A 14,363-nucleotide genomic window follows, 5' to 3' on the forward strand; every position below is an offset into this window, starting at 1 on the left:
GTTTAGACCCTGCTGACTACTGCTGGCGTTCCCAGCCTCCTGAGAGATCTACCGGACCCCCCTCCCCCACACCTCCCAACCCCCCAACCCCACCCCCCAGCAGCTCGACTGTGGTGCAACATTAAAGGTGTTGCAGTTTCATTTGCTATTGCTACTGTATCTGTCTCTCTTCTCGCTTTATGACAAAGATTTGACCTCTGCAGGCTTCAGATATTCACCACTTTTTAACTGAAGCTACCAGCTCTCTTTGATCGCTCCGCTGGCTGCTGTGTCTGAACCACACCATGCACAGGAGTCCCCCCTCTGTGAATATGGCTGCTCAGCAGAATCCTACGTAAGTATGGGACTTCTTTTATCTGGGATACTGTAGAAATTATTCTCATGGCACTCGACACTGGAAGCAAATGGGTAATTTAACTCTAGAAAGCTTTGTGTTTTAAACCTGAAATACACAAAATGCAGCACAAATGTTCTTAGCTGTAAACAAGATTTTCAGTATGTTTCACTTTTGGGTGGAAAACAGCTTTCCGTAGATGCATTTTCATTTTCATATTTTTATGCCAACTTGAATTCTTGTTTGATTTCATCAAAATGCAGCTCGGCTCATAAGCGTTGTTTTCCACGGCCACAGCAATGCAGTTTGGAGCAGTTAAGTTTGGCCATCCACAAATAAAGCATACCGGCATTATTTTAGACATCACAGAGGTGACCTTAAAGCTACAGTTACTTACAATACATTTTATAAAGTTAATAATAAACTCTGCCTCCTTTTTAGTGCTCCTAATGGTATTTCCACCACACCCCGAAGAAAAGCAATCAATCCGAGCCGAGGAGTCTCTAACGGAGCTGTCAATCACTGCTCGCGAAGGACGTGAACTCCGATCAAACTGTCAAACTAGGCGGTGCTGATCAAATGTGTATCAAGATTCTGTTACTGCATTGCCTATAGAGTGCTGATGCAGGGATGATGTATTTTTGGAGGCCAACCCGGAAGTTTGCATCGGAAGACCTAACTCATTTCCGGGTTTTAGGACTCATTCCTGTAGCACTCTTACAATGTTTCAGAAACATATTTCAGTGTATTGTTTAGCTATTGATATTTCCTCAACTGATCTCAACATGGCGGCTGGGTCACAAACTTTCTCATTTTACAGCTAAACAGTACACTACAAGATGATTCTGAAAACATTTTACATGAGAAATAGGCATTAGAGTAACAGAATATTGATTCATATTTGATCAGCGCTGCCTAGTTTGACCGTTTGAAGGTAGATGACATTAGGAGCACCGGAGGACACCGAGGCACATAATTTTTTATAGATTACCTGTCTCATGCATACAATGGAGCATTAGGGCCACATTGAGGGAAAACAAATCTGAGATTTCGAGAATAGAGTCATAACTTTACGAGAACAAAAAGTAATTTCCTTCTCCACAAAAGAGGCAATTTCCCCCAGGTCCGTGTGATTCTTTCTTCAGAATAAACACAGTTTCTTGCACAATCTTTTCAAGGTCTTGATACTGATGATAATGTGGTGCTACTGAGCCAAAAGATGAAGTATTTTGTTATTTGTGAAACCTTTACTAAAGTATAACTTCACAAGACGCTCCATGTTCCTCATTTTCACACAGGCGGCACGCTGCTCTATTTCCCCTCTAAAATAACGCGTAAAATTATGTATAATAATATAATATTATGACTTTATTGTCATAATATTACAACTTTTTTTCTCGTAAACCTATGACTTTATTCTCGTAATATTACGACTTTATTCTTGAAATCTCTGATTTTTTTCCTCAATGTGGCCCTAATACTCCGTCGTACATGCACTACTGTCAGGATATAGTGACAGTTTTATAAAAATAAATCACATTTGCTCCAATTCTGCCTACCGCTGCTTTAATATCACACATTTTACAGGAAAAAAGAAAGTCATCAATCATCATCATCGTTTGAAAAAATTGAAATCCTGCACATTCCACTATGTTCGGTAAATCTAAGAACAAGGGTGCCATATCTCACATCAAACTCTACTGTATGTCTGGCAAGCCACCCAGAAATCTGACCCGTGTTCGGTATTCTCAGACATGACGTGACCCAACCGCCACTACGGTAGATAGCCAAAGCAGCTGGGATGCAGAGTTATCAGGTTGTGTGAACATTCTGCAAAATGATTTTCAGTTGAGTCAGAAATAGTGCAACTTCCGATGCTGCTTGTCCACTCTTAGAACCAGGCAGTGGGACAAGTTTCCATGGCAAGACGAGTCCATGTGAAACTCTAAAATTAGTTCAACTCTCCCGGCTGCCCCCAGCAACTCAACACTGACACACACATGCACGTACTGTATGCAGAGGATGCACAGTGAGATTATAGAATCAAGTTTTTATGTGACATGTGTGTGTGTGTAGTTGTAGGTCGTCTGATAACTTTGAGGCCCTGGGATGCCACGAGCAGCTGGATTCGAAGGACAGCCGGGACTCCGAGGACCCCGGAGAATACTGTTACGGTACATCAGAGCCTCACTCCATCATCTGCCGATGTACTCATTCACCGCCGCCAATGTCACCACACTTTTATCCTAGGCCTCTCCGTCCCCTAAGAGCAGCCCTTGCTAGGCATAGAGCTAAATAATTTGTTCATCAACAATGCAGAAACTGTGGTATCAGCAGGCTCAGGCAGGAAATGGCTGGAAACCTCTATACGGTTTTCATCTATACGAGAACAGGTTGCTGTTAAATTTCTACGCCAATTTATTTTCTTTCTTGATCAAGTTGTTACTACAGTTTATTGCTTCAAATAAGACAAGACTGTCCAGATGTGTCTGAAAATAATTGGATAAATTTGGATTGGTTTGAAGTAGGGCTGTCAAAGTTAATGCAATAATAACGCGTTCACGCAAATTTGTTTTAACGGCACTAATTTCTTTAACGCAACTTGCGATTTTTAGGTGTTAGCGGGCTCAGTTTTAAAGCTAGCGTGAAGATACTGGTATCATATGAAACAGGAAAACCAAAACAATCCATTGGTATCTGCCCTTGTCGCAAAAGAGGCTAAATAACGCTCCGAAGTTACACAAAATTTTAGCAAGGAAAAACTGGCATTGTCTTTTTCAAAGGGGTCCCTTGACCTCTGACCTCAAGATATGTGAATGAAAATGGGTTCTATGGGTACCCACGAGTCTCCCCTTTGCAGACATGCCCACTTTATGATAATCACATGCAGTTTGGGGTAAGTCATAGTCAAGTCAGCACACTGACACACTGACAGCTGTTGTTGCCTGTTGGGCTGCAGTTTGTCATGTTATGATTTTAGCATATTTTTTTTATGCTAAATGCAGTACCTGTGAGGGTTTCTGGACAATATTTGTCATTTTTTTGTGTTGTTAATTGATTTCCAATAATAAATATATACATGCATTTGCACAAAGCAGCATATTTGCTCACTCCCATGTTGATAAGAGTATTAAAAACTTGACAAATCTCCCTTTAAGGTACACTGAGAATAGATAAAAAATGTGCAATTAATTTTCGATTAATCATAGGCAATCAATCGATTAATCGCAATTCAATATTTTAATTGATTGACAGCCCTAGTTTGAAGTCATTAAAGATGATCAATGTCAGGACAAAATTTCAATATTTGTTGAGATATTTCAGTTTGGACCAGTGGTCCAGAGCCTGATTCTGCCCAAGGTTTCTACCCGCTAAAGGGCAGTTTTTGTCGCATAACAATGAATGCTCATGGGGGATTTCCTGTTGGGTCTAAACCTGCTCTATATGAAAAGCGTCTTGAGATAACTTCTGTTATGATTTGACCCTATATAAAAATAAATTGAACTGAATGGCGGACTGACCAATCTTGCTATCCCTAGAGCCACAGCGCTAGCATGGCTGAAAAATCACATGACATTGTACGTACTGATGGTCATTTTTTGCCATCGGTGATTAAAGAATTGCAACCAAGATGTATTGAGCGGGACATTTTATGGTCTAAAAATACAGTCTTAATTGCTTCCTTTGTGATCTGTAAGTCCTTCTCACGGCCCAGTCAACCTTTTATTCCTCTCTTATTATATATCACTTTGACCTGAAGTCTTTTTGAACCTGCCATTCTGACCTCTTTCCCTTCCTGCCAGCTGTGCAGCTCTCTGAGTGCACCTCTTAACAGCAGATAAACTGCTGAGCATGTGTTTCCACATATACCTGACACAGTAATAAATCACACACCACCATATATCATGTTCACTTTTAATCCAAATAGAGATTCCAAGATCTCTGACAATGTCCGAGACCTTTGTGTCATGCTGGCTGAAAGAGAACTGCTTATGCATCATAATGTTTCAGTGCCCGCAGGGGAGATATGAATGTATTACTCACTGCGGACATGTTATAGCTGAGAGGAAGTTGTAATGCCAGAAATAGCTGTAGTGCCACGTTTTAGTCCTCTCTCTCTAAACACCGGATGGAAAATGTATACTGTATGATGAAAAGGTTTCACATTTCAGTCGTGGGCTATTATAGACAGTTAAATAATAGATGACTTTGTCCTTTCTTAGGTGGGTACCACCCTGTCCAGATAGGTGACACCTTCAACAGAAGATACCAGGTGGTTTCTAAACTTGGCTGGGGATATTATTCCACTGTCTGGCTGTGTCTGGACCTCAGGTAGGTTTAATTAGGGACTATACAAAAATTGAGGTGGGGAGGAGAATCTTTTATTTCACTTTGTAAAAAAGCAAGACCCTTGGTAGTATTAGCATTTTCTTTGGACCCTCCTCTTGACGTAGAAAAGTAATCTGATTTGAATGTTATTATATTAATGGTATATTCACAATTACCAGTGTGTATATTAGAATTGGAATTAGAAATTGATTGCAAACATAACAAAACTATGAACATTTCAGCCATTCTCTATTTTTGAATAATAAAATGGCTGAGCTTGAATTAATGACCAAGCGCTCTTTGTTTGCTCCACTTCCTGTTTTGTTTTTCAAAAGTCTTGGTTCTCATTGGTTCACATTGCCTGCTATATGTTTCTCAAAGTTGGGAACACATGTCTACATTTATGACTAGGTTATATAACCTGACACCACATTCATTACATTCGGATTAAAAAAGACAATCTTTGGCACAAAATTACCTACAGAGTGTTTTTTAGAACCTCCTTGGCACCCACAATTGACTGGTTTAATTCTTAAGGTGTTTTGTTTTGATCCACACTTGTTTTGAGCACTGTTGCGATCTCTTCACCTCACTGATCCTAAACACTGGACCTTTAAAGGGAGATTCGTCAAGTATTTATAACTCTTATCAACATGGGAGTTGGCAAATATGCTTGCTTATTGAAAATCAATTAACAACACAAAACAATGACAAATATTGTCCAGAAACCCTCAAAGGTATGGCATTTAGTAAAAAAACAAAATGCTCTGACTTGCCCCAAACTGCATGTGATTATCGTAAAGTGGGCATGTCTGTAAAGGGGAGACTCGTGGGTACCCAGAGAACCCATTTTCATTCACATATCTTGAGGTCAGAGGTCAAGGGACCTCTTTGAAAATGAAGTTTGGAGCATTATTTAACCATACAAAGCAACAAGCTAATGTGACATACCAATGGATTCCTTAGGTTTTCTAGTTTCATTCGATAGCAGTATCTTCACTAGCTTTAAAACTGAGCCCGCTACAACCTCAGAAAGATTGATTGTATAAATGCGTTATTATCGCATCCAAGCAGATCTGATCCGGTGTCTGTGTTGGCAGGTTATGTCGACGTGTTGCCGTGAAGGTGCTGAAGAGCGGAGATAGCTTCACCCAGGCAGGACAAGATGAACTCGCTCTCCTACGATGCGTCAGTGACCCGTTTGTTTGTGTTTCTCCTCTCTAACATGTCTTACTCTGTCTGTCAAATGTTATGTCTCTTGATTTTTGTCTTTGGTCAATTCTAAATTGTAATGCATTCTCACATTCCCTTGTCAACCATCTCCCTTTCCACCTCCTTTCTGTCTACATTAGCTATTTATAAAAATGCTTTCCCTCTTTATTTGTCCCCCTGTCCTTTTTTTTGTCAGCCTTCTTACTCTCACCGCTCCCCCCTCCTCTTCTCTCTTTAATCAGGCTAGCGGTCCTACGAGCCGTCATCCCTCCAGTCAAAGGATCGTTCAGCTGCTGGATGAGTTCAAGCTGGCCGGGGTCAATGGGGTCCGTATCCTTTTTACAGACTATAATATCTTGGGCACGCGTTCTAAACCTGACACCGAAGACTGGAAAGCTCTCACGTGTGGAGGTTTATGCTTGTGTGTCTAAAAGATATATATATATATAGTATATATATACATACAGTAAATACTGTATATATATATCAAATGGTCGGACATCAATATTAACTTTATGATGAATACATCTCATACATGATTTACTTCTGCAAACTCTAAAAAGAGCGTTGTTTTCAGAGATGTAACAGTAGATAGCATTATGTTGGCTCACTGAAGACAGTATTGCATTGCATCATACAGTGAATACTGCTATAGCCAACAGCTTGCAGACATGTAACTGACCTTAATGCCTGGTGGTTAGACATGTGTCTGGTGCTGGAGCTGTTGGGGCCTGACCTGAGAGGCTGGCAGCTGTGTTTTGGGAATCCTGGACTGACGCCGCATTCGGCCAAACAAATACTTACTCAGGTAAAGAACCGCGGAGACCGAAGGTATTAAGATCATGCAAACACATATCTTCATTTAAAGCAGCAGTGGGTAGAAATGGAGCAAATATGATTTTAAAAAAGTTGGTTTTATAAAAACGGTCGCTATATCCTGACAGTACTGCATGAGACAGGTAATTTGACCGCGAGGAAAACAATCAATCAAAGCTGAGCTGGAATCTTGCCGTCTATGAGCAGCTTTCAATCACTCGCGAACTCCGATCAAACGGTCAAACTAGGCAGCGCTGATCAAATATGAATCAATGTTCTGTTACTGTAATGCCTATTTCTCTCCTCAAATGTTTTCAGAATCATCTTATAGTGTACTGTTTAGCTGTAAAATGAGAAACTTTGCGACCCGGCAGCCATGTTGAGATCAGTTGAGGAAATACCAAGCACCGCCCACCAGCCAGAGCACACTTTCTCATTTTACAGCTAAACAGTACACTACAAGATGTTTCTGAAAACATTTTATGCGATATAGGCTTCAGAGTTTGACCGTTTGATCGGAGTTTGCGAGTGATTGACAGCTGCCTCTGTTGAATTAACAGCCAATAGGAACGCTCTCTCTTTGAAATGACCCGTGATTGGCCAAAGTCTCTAGATTTTTTAAAGCCCGAAATCAGGGCTATGAGTAGGTACAGAAGTTTAGTTTTTTCAATATGCTATATAAATATGCTGAAAGGTTATTATGGAATTTTTGCCCAATGATGCCAAAAGCATTCTGCCTTCTGCCACTTTAAATGGAACAATTTGGTGCACTTTAGATGCCGTTTGTAGACTCAAATTAATATCTATGCCCAGTTTAGTAACAATTGTCTCCCTTGAGGTTTATTAATAAAAAGTTCAATATTTTGGGAAACATGCTTATTTTCTCTTTTGCCAAAACGTTCAGTGTTTCCCACATTGTGGATTTTGCACAACTGGAAACCAAAGGCAGCTGATAAATATGTGGTTAGACTGCACAATTATTCTGTTTTTCTTTTGTTTGTTTTCTCTCTAGGTTCTGCAGGGCCTGGACTACCTTCACACTCAGCGTAAGATCATCCACACAGACATCAAGCCTGAGAACATCCTGCTGTGTCTGGAGGAGCAGTTGCACAAAGTACCAGCAGGGGGCAGCAGCTCCTCCTCTCTACTGGCTGGGAGAGAGGCCAAGTCCACAGGCACAGTATTTTTTACAGCTACAGATGCTGGAGATTGTTTAAGAGTGGACTCTCAAAGCTGGACAGTTTACAGCTGAGCTGTCTGAGCGGCCGTGCAGGGTTCATCACATGTGTGTACAGAGCAGATGTACTTGGAGCCAACTTGTGTGCTAATGTTCGGCTTTTAATATACAGTTGTTCTGTACACCTGTAAGGCCTACAGTATATTGTAAATGTTAAGGACTTTTTTATATTGGTATCTAAAAAATACATATTTTATTATCTAGGGGTGTAACGATTCATTTACTGCCCAGACATGTTTTTTCCTAAACCTAACTAAGTGGTTTTGTTGCCTAAACCTAAGCAAGTGTATTTGTTAAATTCACAACATTAAGCATGTGTTTACTGCGTCCGAAAAGTGACGCCAAGGGGTATAACAAAGCGTCATGACGAGTTGGGATGAGAATGTATTGCTTTGACATGTAATCAAGCAAATGCATCCTAACCAAAATATCAGACATGGACAGTTAGAATATCTTATACAAATGTGTTTCTTGGAATGAATAAGATGTTAATACATGGTTTCTTGTTGTTTCTTTCAGAGAGGGAGCAGGTGAACCCATACAGTTTAAAGGAAATCAGAGTGAAGATTGCTGACCTGGGCAGCTCCTGCTGGGTCGTGAGTAGTTAATCTACACTTTACACGCAGACATTATAATGTTGGACATATTACATTAGCCGAGTTCTGAAATTGCTTTAAATTTCTAGACCTACAAGAAGGCTCCCTCTTTACAAGACATTTGGTCTCATATGGTCTCAAAGCCGCTGAAAACCTGATTTCAAAGTATGTCTCTGGAAATAAAACACAAGCAACAATTCAAGTTTAAAAGTTTACTCATTTTTTAGAATATAGTATTTATTGACTATAATCAATATTTTTGTAATAGCAATGTATCAGATGACAATGTGAAAACAATTGAAATGTGAAAGGGTTCAGTCATAGTGATGAATCTACAGAGGTTCTCTCTCATAGCATTGTTTTTGGCTGCAGTAGTCAGCTGTTTTCAGTGAAAAGCTCTAAAAACCCACCGTACGCTACCTGCTTAGCAGCAAACAAACAAAGTTAGAGACTAGCTGGTGAACATGTACTACTAGCTTGTCGCAAAGGAGGCTGAATAATGCTCCAAACTCACCCTAAATTTTTGGCGAGGAAATACTGGCATGACCATTTTCAAAGGGGTCTCTTGACCTCTGACCTCAAGATCGGTGAATGTAAATGGGTTCTATGGGTACCCACGAGTCTCCCCTTTACAGACATGCCCACTTTATGATAATCACATGCAGTTTGGGGGCAAGTCATAGTCAAGTCAGCACACTGTTATTTGATTTCTAAAAATCAATATATACATACATTTGCATAAAGCAGCATAGTTGCCCACTCCCATATTGACAAGAGTGTTAAATATTTGACAAATCTCCCTTTAAGGTACATTTTGAACAGATAAAAAAATGTGCAATTAATTTGGGATTAATCTGGATTAAATATGGACAATCATGCGATTAATCGCGTTTAATTATTTGAATCACTTGACAGCCCTAATAAATACACATATGCTCTAAAGGAAATAGTTGCTAAATATGGAAGCCAAAATTCCATTGTATTTATGCGTTTTATTCATGTATCCAAGGCCTTTGACAGAATGAATCATTAAAATTTTTTCCTGAATTTGAAGATGAAGTATATACTTAGAAACACCAGCCTTCCGGTATTCCCTGCAGACACTGCAGGTTAAAATGGGACAATGTTGAATCTGCCCCGTTTCATGTAAACAATGGTGTTCGCCAAGGTGGAATTCTGTCTCCTATTTTGTTCAGTGTGTATATGGATGATACATCGAAACAATGGAATGGGTGTAACACAGGCCGTCTTGTTGGAAACTCTGTTATCAATCATCATATGTATGCTGATGATGACCTGGTAATTCTCAGTCCATATAGTGCTGGGGTGCAGCAATTACTGAAGGTGTTCTCACATTAAAGCAAAGATTTAATGACCAAATACTGTAATGTCATGATAGTCAGAAGAGAGGATAACAAAGTAGTTTTTTTCTGGTGTTTCACCGGTACGATATTCCTTTCATGACATGCAAGGAAATAAAATAACCTGGCCACTGATATTTGAATGATGACAAAGATATCTATCGGCAGTGCTGTAAACAATATGCTCAAGCAAATATGTTGCTTCATAAGTTTAGTATATGTTATGTCAATGTAAAATGTTTATTATTCACTATAACATTCTGCACACCTATGTATACACAGATCATCTTTGGTGTATAGCTACAGGAAAAGTAGTATACGGAGGCTCATGGTGGCTTACAATGCTGTTGTGTCCTCTGGTGTTCCTATGTGTGACACACTTCTCAGACATCTGATGTACAATTTTGTGTGTCGCTTGGATGAGTCAGAGAACAGCATCATAGAGGTTTTAACCAAGAGCTGCACTCGGTTCTCATCCAGGCTCAGAAAACACTGGCAAAATAGCCTACATATGAATGTTTTTTTTAATTGAACGATGAATTGCTGTGGTTTTATCTTGTATATTTTCTTTTCTTTTATTACTATGGACCCTCCTGCGAGTCTGAAATAAACCCAAATTTGTTGCACATAACAACAGACTTAAAATGTTCTGTCTGTTATGTCTCTCTCTATTTCGTGGCCTGTAGTACAAACATTTCTGTGAGGAGATTCAGACCCGTCAGTATCGCTCACTGGAGGTTTTACTGGGATCTGAGTACGGCCCGCCTGCTGACATCTGGAGTGTCGCCTGCATGGTGAGTGAAAACCAATACGATGTTTACAATGTGTGAACTATTCAAACCCAAGACTCCATGGTTTCTTTGGCAGCACCATTCCATAAAACAGAAATAAAAGTCTTGTGAATCATATCATACACATTCATTAGAATTTAGAATAAAGTGAATTAAAATTTTTTTTTTTTATTAAATCAACTTTCTTTAATGAATATAACTTGTCGGTCTCATCAACATGAATAATGTGGGGAAAAAGTAGTATACTTCAAGTTTATTTTATGAAGTCAAATTAAGTAAAGTTCAAGTATATTTTAAGTATACTTTATGAAGTAAGTATACTAATATCAATGTACTAGTAGTATACTTGTAAGTGTACTACTTCAATACTTATTGGGACTAAATTGGCCCACTTTTTAGTTTATAAAAGTATACTTTTAAGTGTACTTTAAGTGTAAGAATAGTAAACTTTGAGTACACAACTAGTTTACATCTAAGTTGTATTTTGTACTGCAACTATATTATCAAGTGAACTATACTACAAGTGAACTTATAGGTTTGCTGTTAGTTTACTAGTTATTATCAACTACTAACTACTTTATCTAACTTTTTAGTTTATGAAAGTACACTTTAAAGTATACTCTCAGTAAATTACAATTTTATTACTTTTTACTGCAAGTATACTTGACTTGATATTTTGTGATGAGATTTAAAAAAAAAAAAAAAAGTTTTTCTCACACGCCTCCATGGTGAACGGAAAATGCGAAAACGTAGAAAATTCTTGAAGATTTAAAGTAAATTAACATCAAAACATACGTTTGCAAACTATCACACCCTCTAATAGGCTACAAAAAGTAAGCATAAGCCAAGTATATTTAGACTTTTCTGTATACTTGTCAGTAGAAGCCAAGTATACTTAAGTTTTAAGTTTAAAAGAAGTATACTAATAGCACACTTGAATAAACTTCTTTTTGGTAAGGGGTATTACATTCTTTATTCCTGTGAGAGTGTTGTAAGTACAAAGTTCAACATCCTCATTTGGATTCATCCTCTGACAATTATTACGGTCTGTACAAAAGTATGTGTAAAGTCAGTGGATCACCAAATTGTATGGCAATCCATCCAACTGTTGTTGAGATATTTCAGTCATGCCGCTAGCATGGCTAAAAAAAAAAACCTGTAGCCTAGCCTTTATGATGCAGACATTAAAAAAACAAGGCTGGAGTCTCCAATTAGTGTGGTTGATATTGGTCCTCTTTTTAGATGCTTCCTTGGCCACACATCTCACCATTTCATTTCCTCTTGCGTTCTCTCAGGCCTTTGAGTTGGTCACTGGAGACTCCCTGTTTGAACCCAAAGCTGGCGAGTCCATTTCCCTGGAGGAAGGTACGTTTAGTACAATGTGCTGACACCGGATTAAATGAGATTACACTGTGTGGCTGCATTGTAATGATGCAATGTATGCTAATGTGTACTGTAAATTTGTATATCTCATGCTTGCATGTGTGTGTGTGTGTGTGTGTATGTGTTCCCATCCACCTCAGACCATATAGCTCAGATCATGGAGCTGCTTGGTAAAATCCCACCAGTTGTTGCCTTGTCGGGTAAATTCTCTGCAGAGTACTTCAGCCGCAGAGGTAAGTCTGCAACCACACTTCATGGTTGACGTTAGCTTCACTGATCAACGACTCACATGACTAGTGACTCACGGGACTGACGATACCGACGTGACTCAAGACTGACGCAACGTTACTTTTAGTTTCAGACGGGACCTTCGACCGACCGTCGAATAACACCGCGGGTGGGTTTACATTAGAGTGAGTTGAAAGCCTGGTTCATCACATACTGTTGCTAAAGGGTACCTCCATGCGTCGGTTTCCAATCCTAAGGGGCACTGACCAAACGGCGGTATTTGGCGGGTTGGGAGTGAGACAGGTTGTTCTCGTTGTCGGCCGTCATTTTGAGGGACAGGTTTTTAAAAATTCTGTCGTAATCTATTATTACCCGTCATTTAAATTAAAAAATTTTTAATGACAATAATACACAGGCCAATTTAAAGGCAGAGTCTATGACTCTAATCCAATGCGCTTTTTGTTAAATTATACCAAATTAACGGGGGGGCTTTTATTGTGAAGAATGTAGGAAATTAAATGTGTTTATCACCGTTTTATAGCCGCATCTTCGACCACACAGAGCCATGATTATACACACCCTCTAGCTAGCAGGTATCTCTGTTGTAATGGAGACGTAAATCCCTGCTGTGTTAGGCTGACGCCAAGTCATGTATGGAAAAACCCTACAAGACACTGGAACTTGGCTTGTGTCTTGAGGAGTTGTAGCATTTATTCACATTCACATTTATATTAGTTATGGCTGACTCCATCTCACCATCACTCTGTCACTCACACACACTCCCTCGTCAAAATGACGGACGGTCTTCAGATTTTTCCGTCACTGATAAAGAAAATTCAGTCAATGATGGAAAATATTCAGTTAGCGCAACCTCTTGTGATAGTATGATTTTACTTTTATTGATATCTTCCTAGTAAATCATTTCATAATTGCTATTTGTGAGCACCCTTGTGTAATACTGGTTGCATGTCATTCAGGTGACCTGCGTCGTGTCGGTGCACTGAGGCTCTGGAGCCTCTATGACGTTCTGGTGGAGAAATACCACTTCCTGTTGGAGGAGGCCACTGGATTCTCAGACTTCCTTCTTTGCATGTTGGATTACCATCCGGAGAGGAGGGCCACGGCTGCACAGTGCCTCCACCACCCTTGGCTGTCCTCCTGATAACCTCCAACAGGCTTCGTCCCCATCTGCAGTCCTCACAGCCCGATGCTGTCAGCAGCTCGACCTGGCCGATTTCAGGACATACCAGCCACAACCTCAATATGTGAGATGTTAAAAAAAGCACAGGGCATATTTGAGTATTTTATACTAGCGGAATCCAAAGAGCTACTTAGAAGACTGTTTGTATTTCACTGACTTTGATTTGTGAATTCCTGTGGAATGTGGTGTTGTCATTATTCAACACCAGATAGAGGTGCCCCGTTACGCACTTTATGCTGCTATGGCTTTTGTTTTTTTACATAGATCTTCTCTAGTGTAGCTACTGTAAGTCTTTGACTGCCAGACCTTATATGAGTCATATAAGTTGCAGAATATGATTCTGTATCATCTCTTGCTACACTGAGAGGCCTGACACTGCTAACCAGTGTGAAGTTGTCAATCTGACGCAAACTTTGAGTGCAGCTATTATTCTGTGTGATTGAATGTTAGTGATTAAAATGATTAAAAAAATGTATACATTTCATGATCTTTCATATTGTATGTACTTTAATGTTGCTTTTCTTTTTGAACAGTGTAATGAAATGTAAGTCACATTAAGTCAACTTTATTCATATAGCCCAAAAACTACATTAACATCTGTACAATATACAAGACCCACAAGATTTGGATATGGAAAACCCCATAAAACCCTTTAATCATAACCATAAACTTATTAGGGACACACTGCTTTTTAAAGATTTATTTAAAGGTTATATGGAGTGCACCAGGGATGACTTATTTTGTAAGCCAGGAAGTTAGAGACCCCCTGGGTTCCCTCGACAAAAAAACAATGAGATTGTTCCATTGGGTTTTGGATTATTGCAGAAAATAAGCTCTGTGACAAACACGTTTTGTTCAGCAAGATAATTTTCACA

General features: G+C 39.4%; 1 protein-coding gene across 1 annotated transcript; it reads left to right on the plus strand.

Annotated features, from left to right (window-relative positions):
- The first annotated feature begins 1,984 nt into the window (after positions 1 to 1,984).
- On the plus strand, positions 1,985 to 13,932 carry LOC141771952 (SRSF protein kinase 3). The gene is made up of 12 exons (XM_074642501.1): positions 1,985 to 2,076; positions 2,417 to 2,508; positions 4,558 to 4,666; positions 5,764 to 5,851; positions 6,118 to 6,205; positions 6,577 to 6,683; positions 7,704 to 7,866; positions 8,448 to 8,524; positions 10,572 to 10,679; positions 11,972 to 12,041; positions 12,200 to 12,292; positions 13,265 to 13,932. The coding sequence occupies exons 1-12, from the start codon at positions 1,985 to 1,987 to the stop codon at positions 13,447 to 13,449; spliced, it is 1,272 nt and encodes a 423-aa protein (XP_074498602.1). The 3' UTR covers positions 13,450 to 13,932.
- The last annotated feature ends 431 nt before the right edge of the window (positions 13,933 to 14,363 follow it).

The sequence above is a fragment of the Sebastes fasciatus genome, chromosome 8, assembly GCF_043250625.1.
Source record: "Sebastes fasciatus isolate fSebFas1 chromosome 8, fSebFas1.pri, whole genome shotgun sequence".
Lineage (NCBI taxonomy): Eukaryota > Metazoa > Chordata > Actinopteri > Perciformes > Sebastidae > Sebastes > Sebastes fasciatus.

Excerpts from the sequence above, each read along its gene's own strand:
- LOC141771952 (XM_074642501.1), top strand. The coding sequence starts at position 1,985 with ATGTTCGGTAAATCTAAGAACAAGGGTGCCATATCTCACATCAAACTC. Across the intron at positions 8,525-10,571 it reads TGGGCAGCTCCTGCTGGGTC|TACAAACATTTCTGTGAGGA; the intron begins GTGAGTAGTTAA and ends CGTGGCCTGTAG. Across the intron at positions 12,293-13,264 it reads AGAGTACTTCAGCCGCAGAG|GTGACCTGCGTCGTGTCGGT; the intron begins GTAAGTCTGCAA and ends CATGTCATTCAG.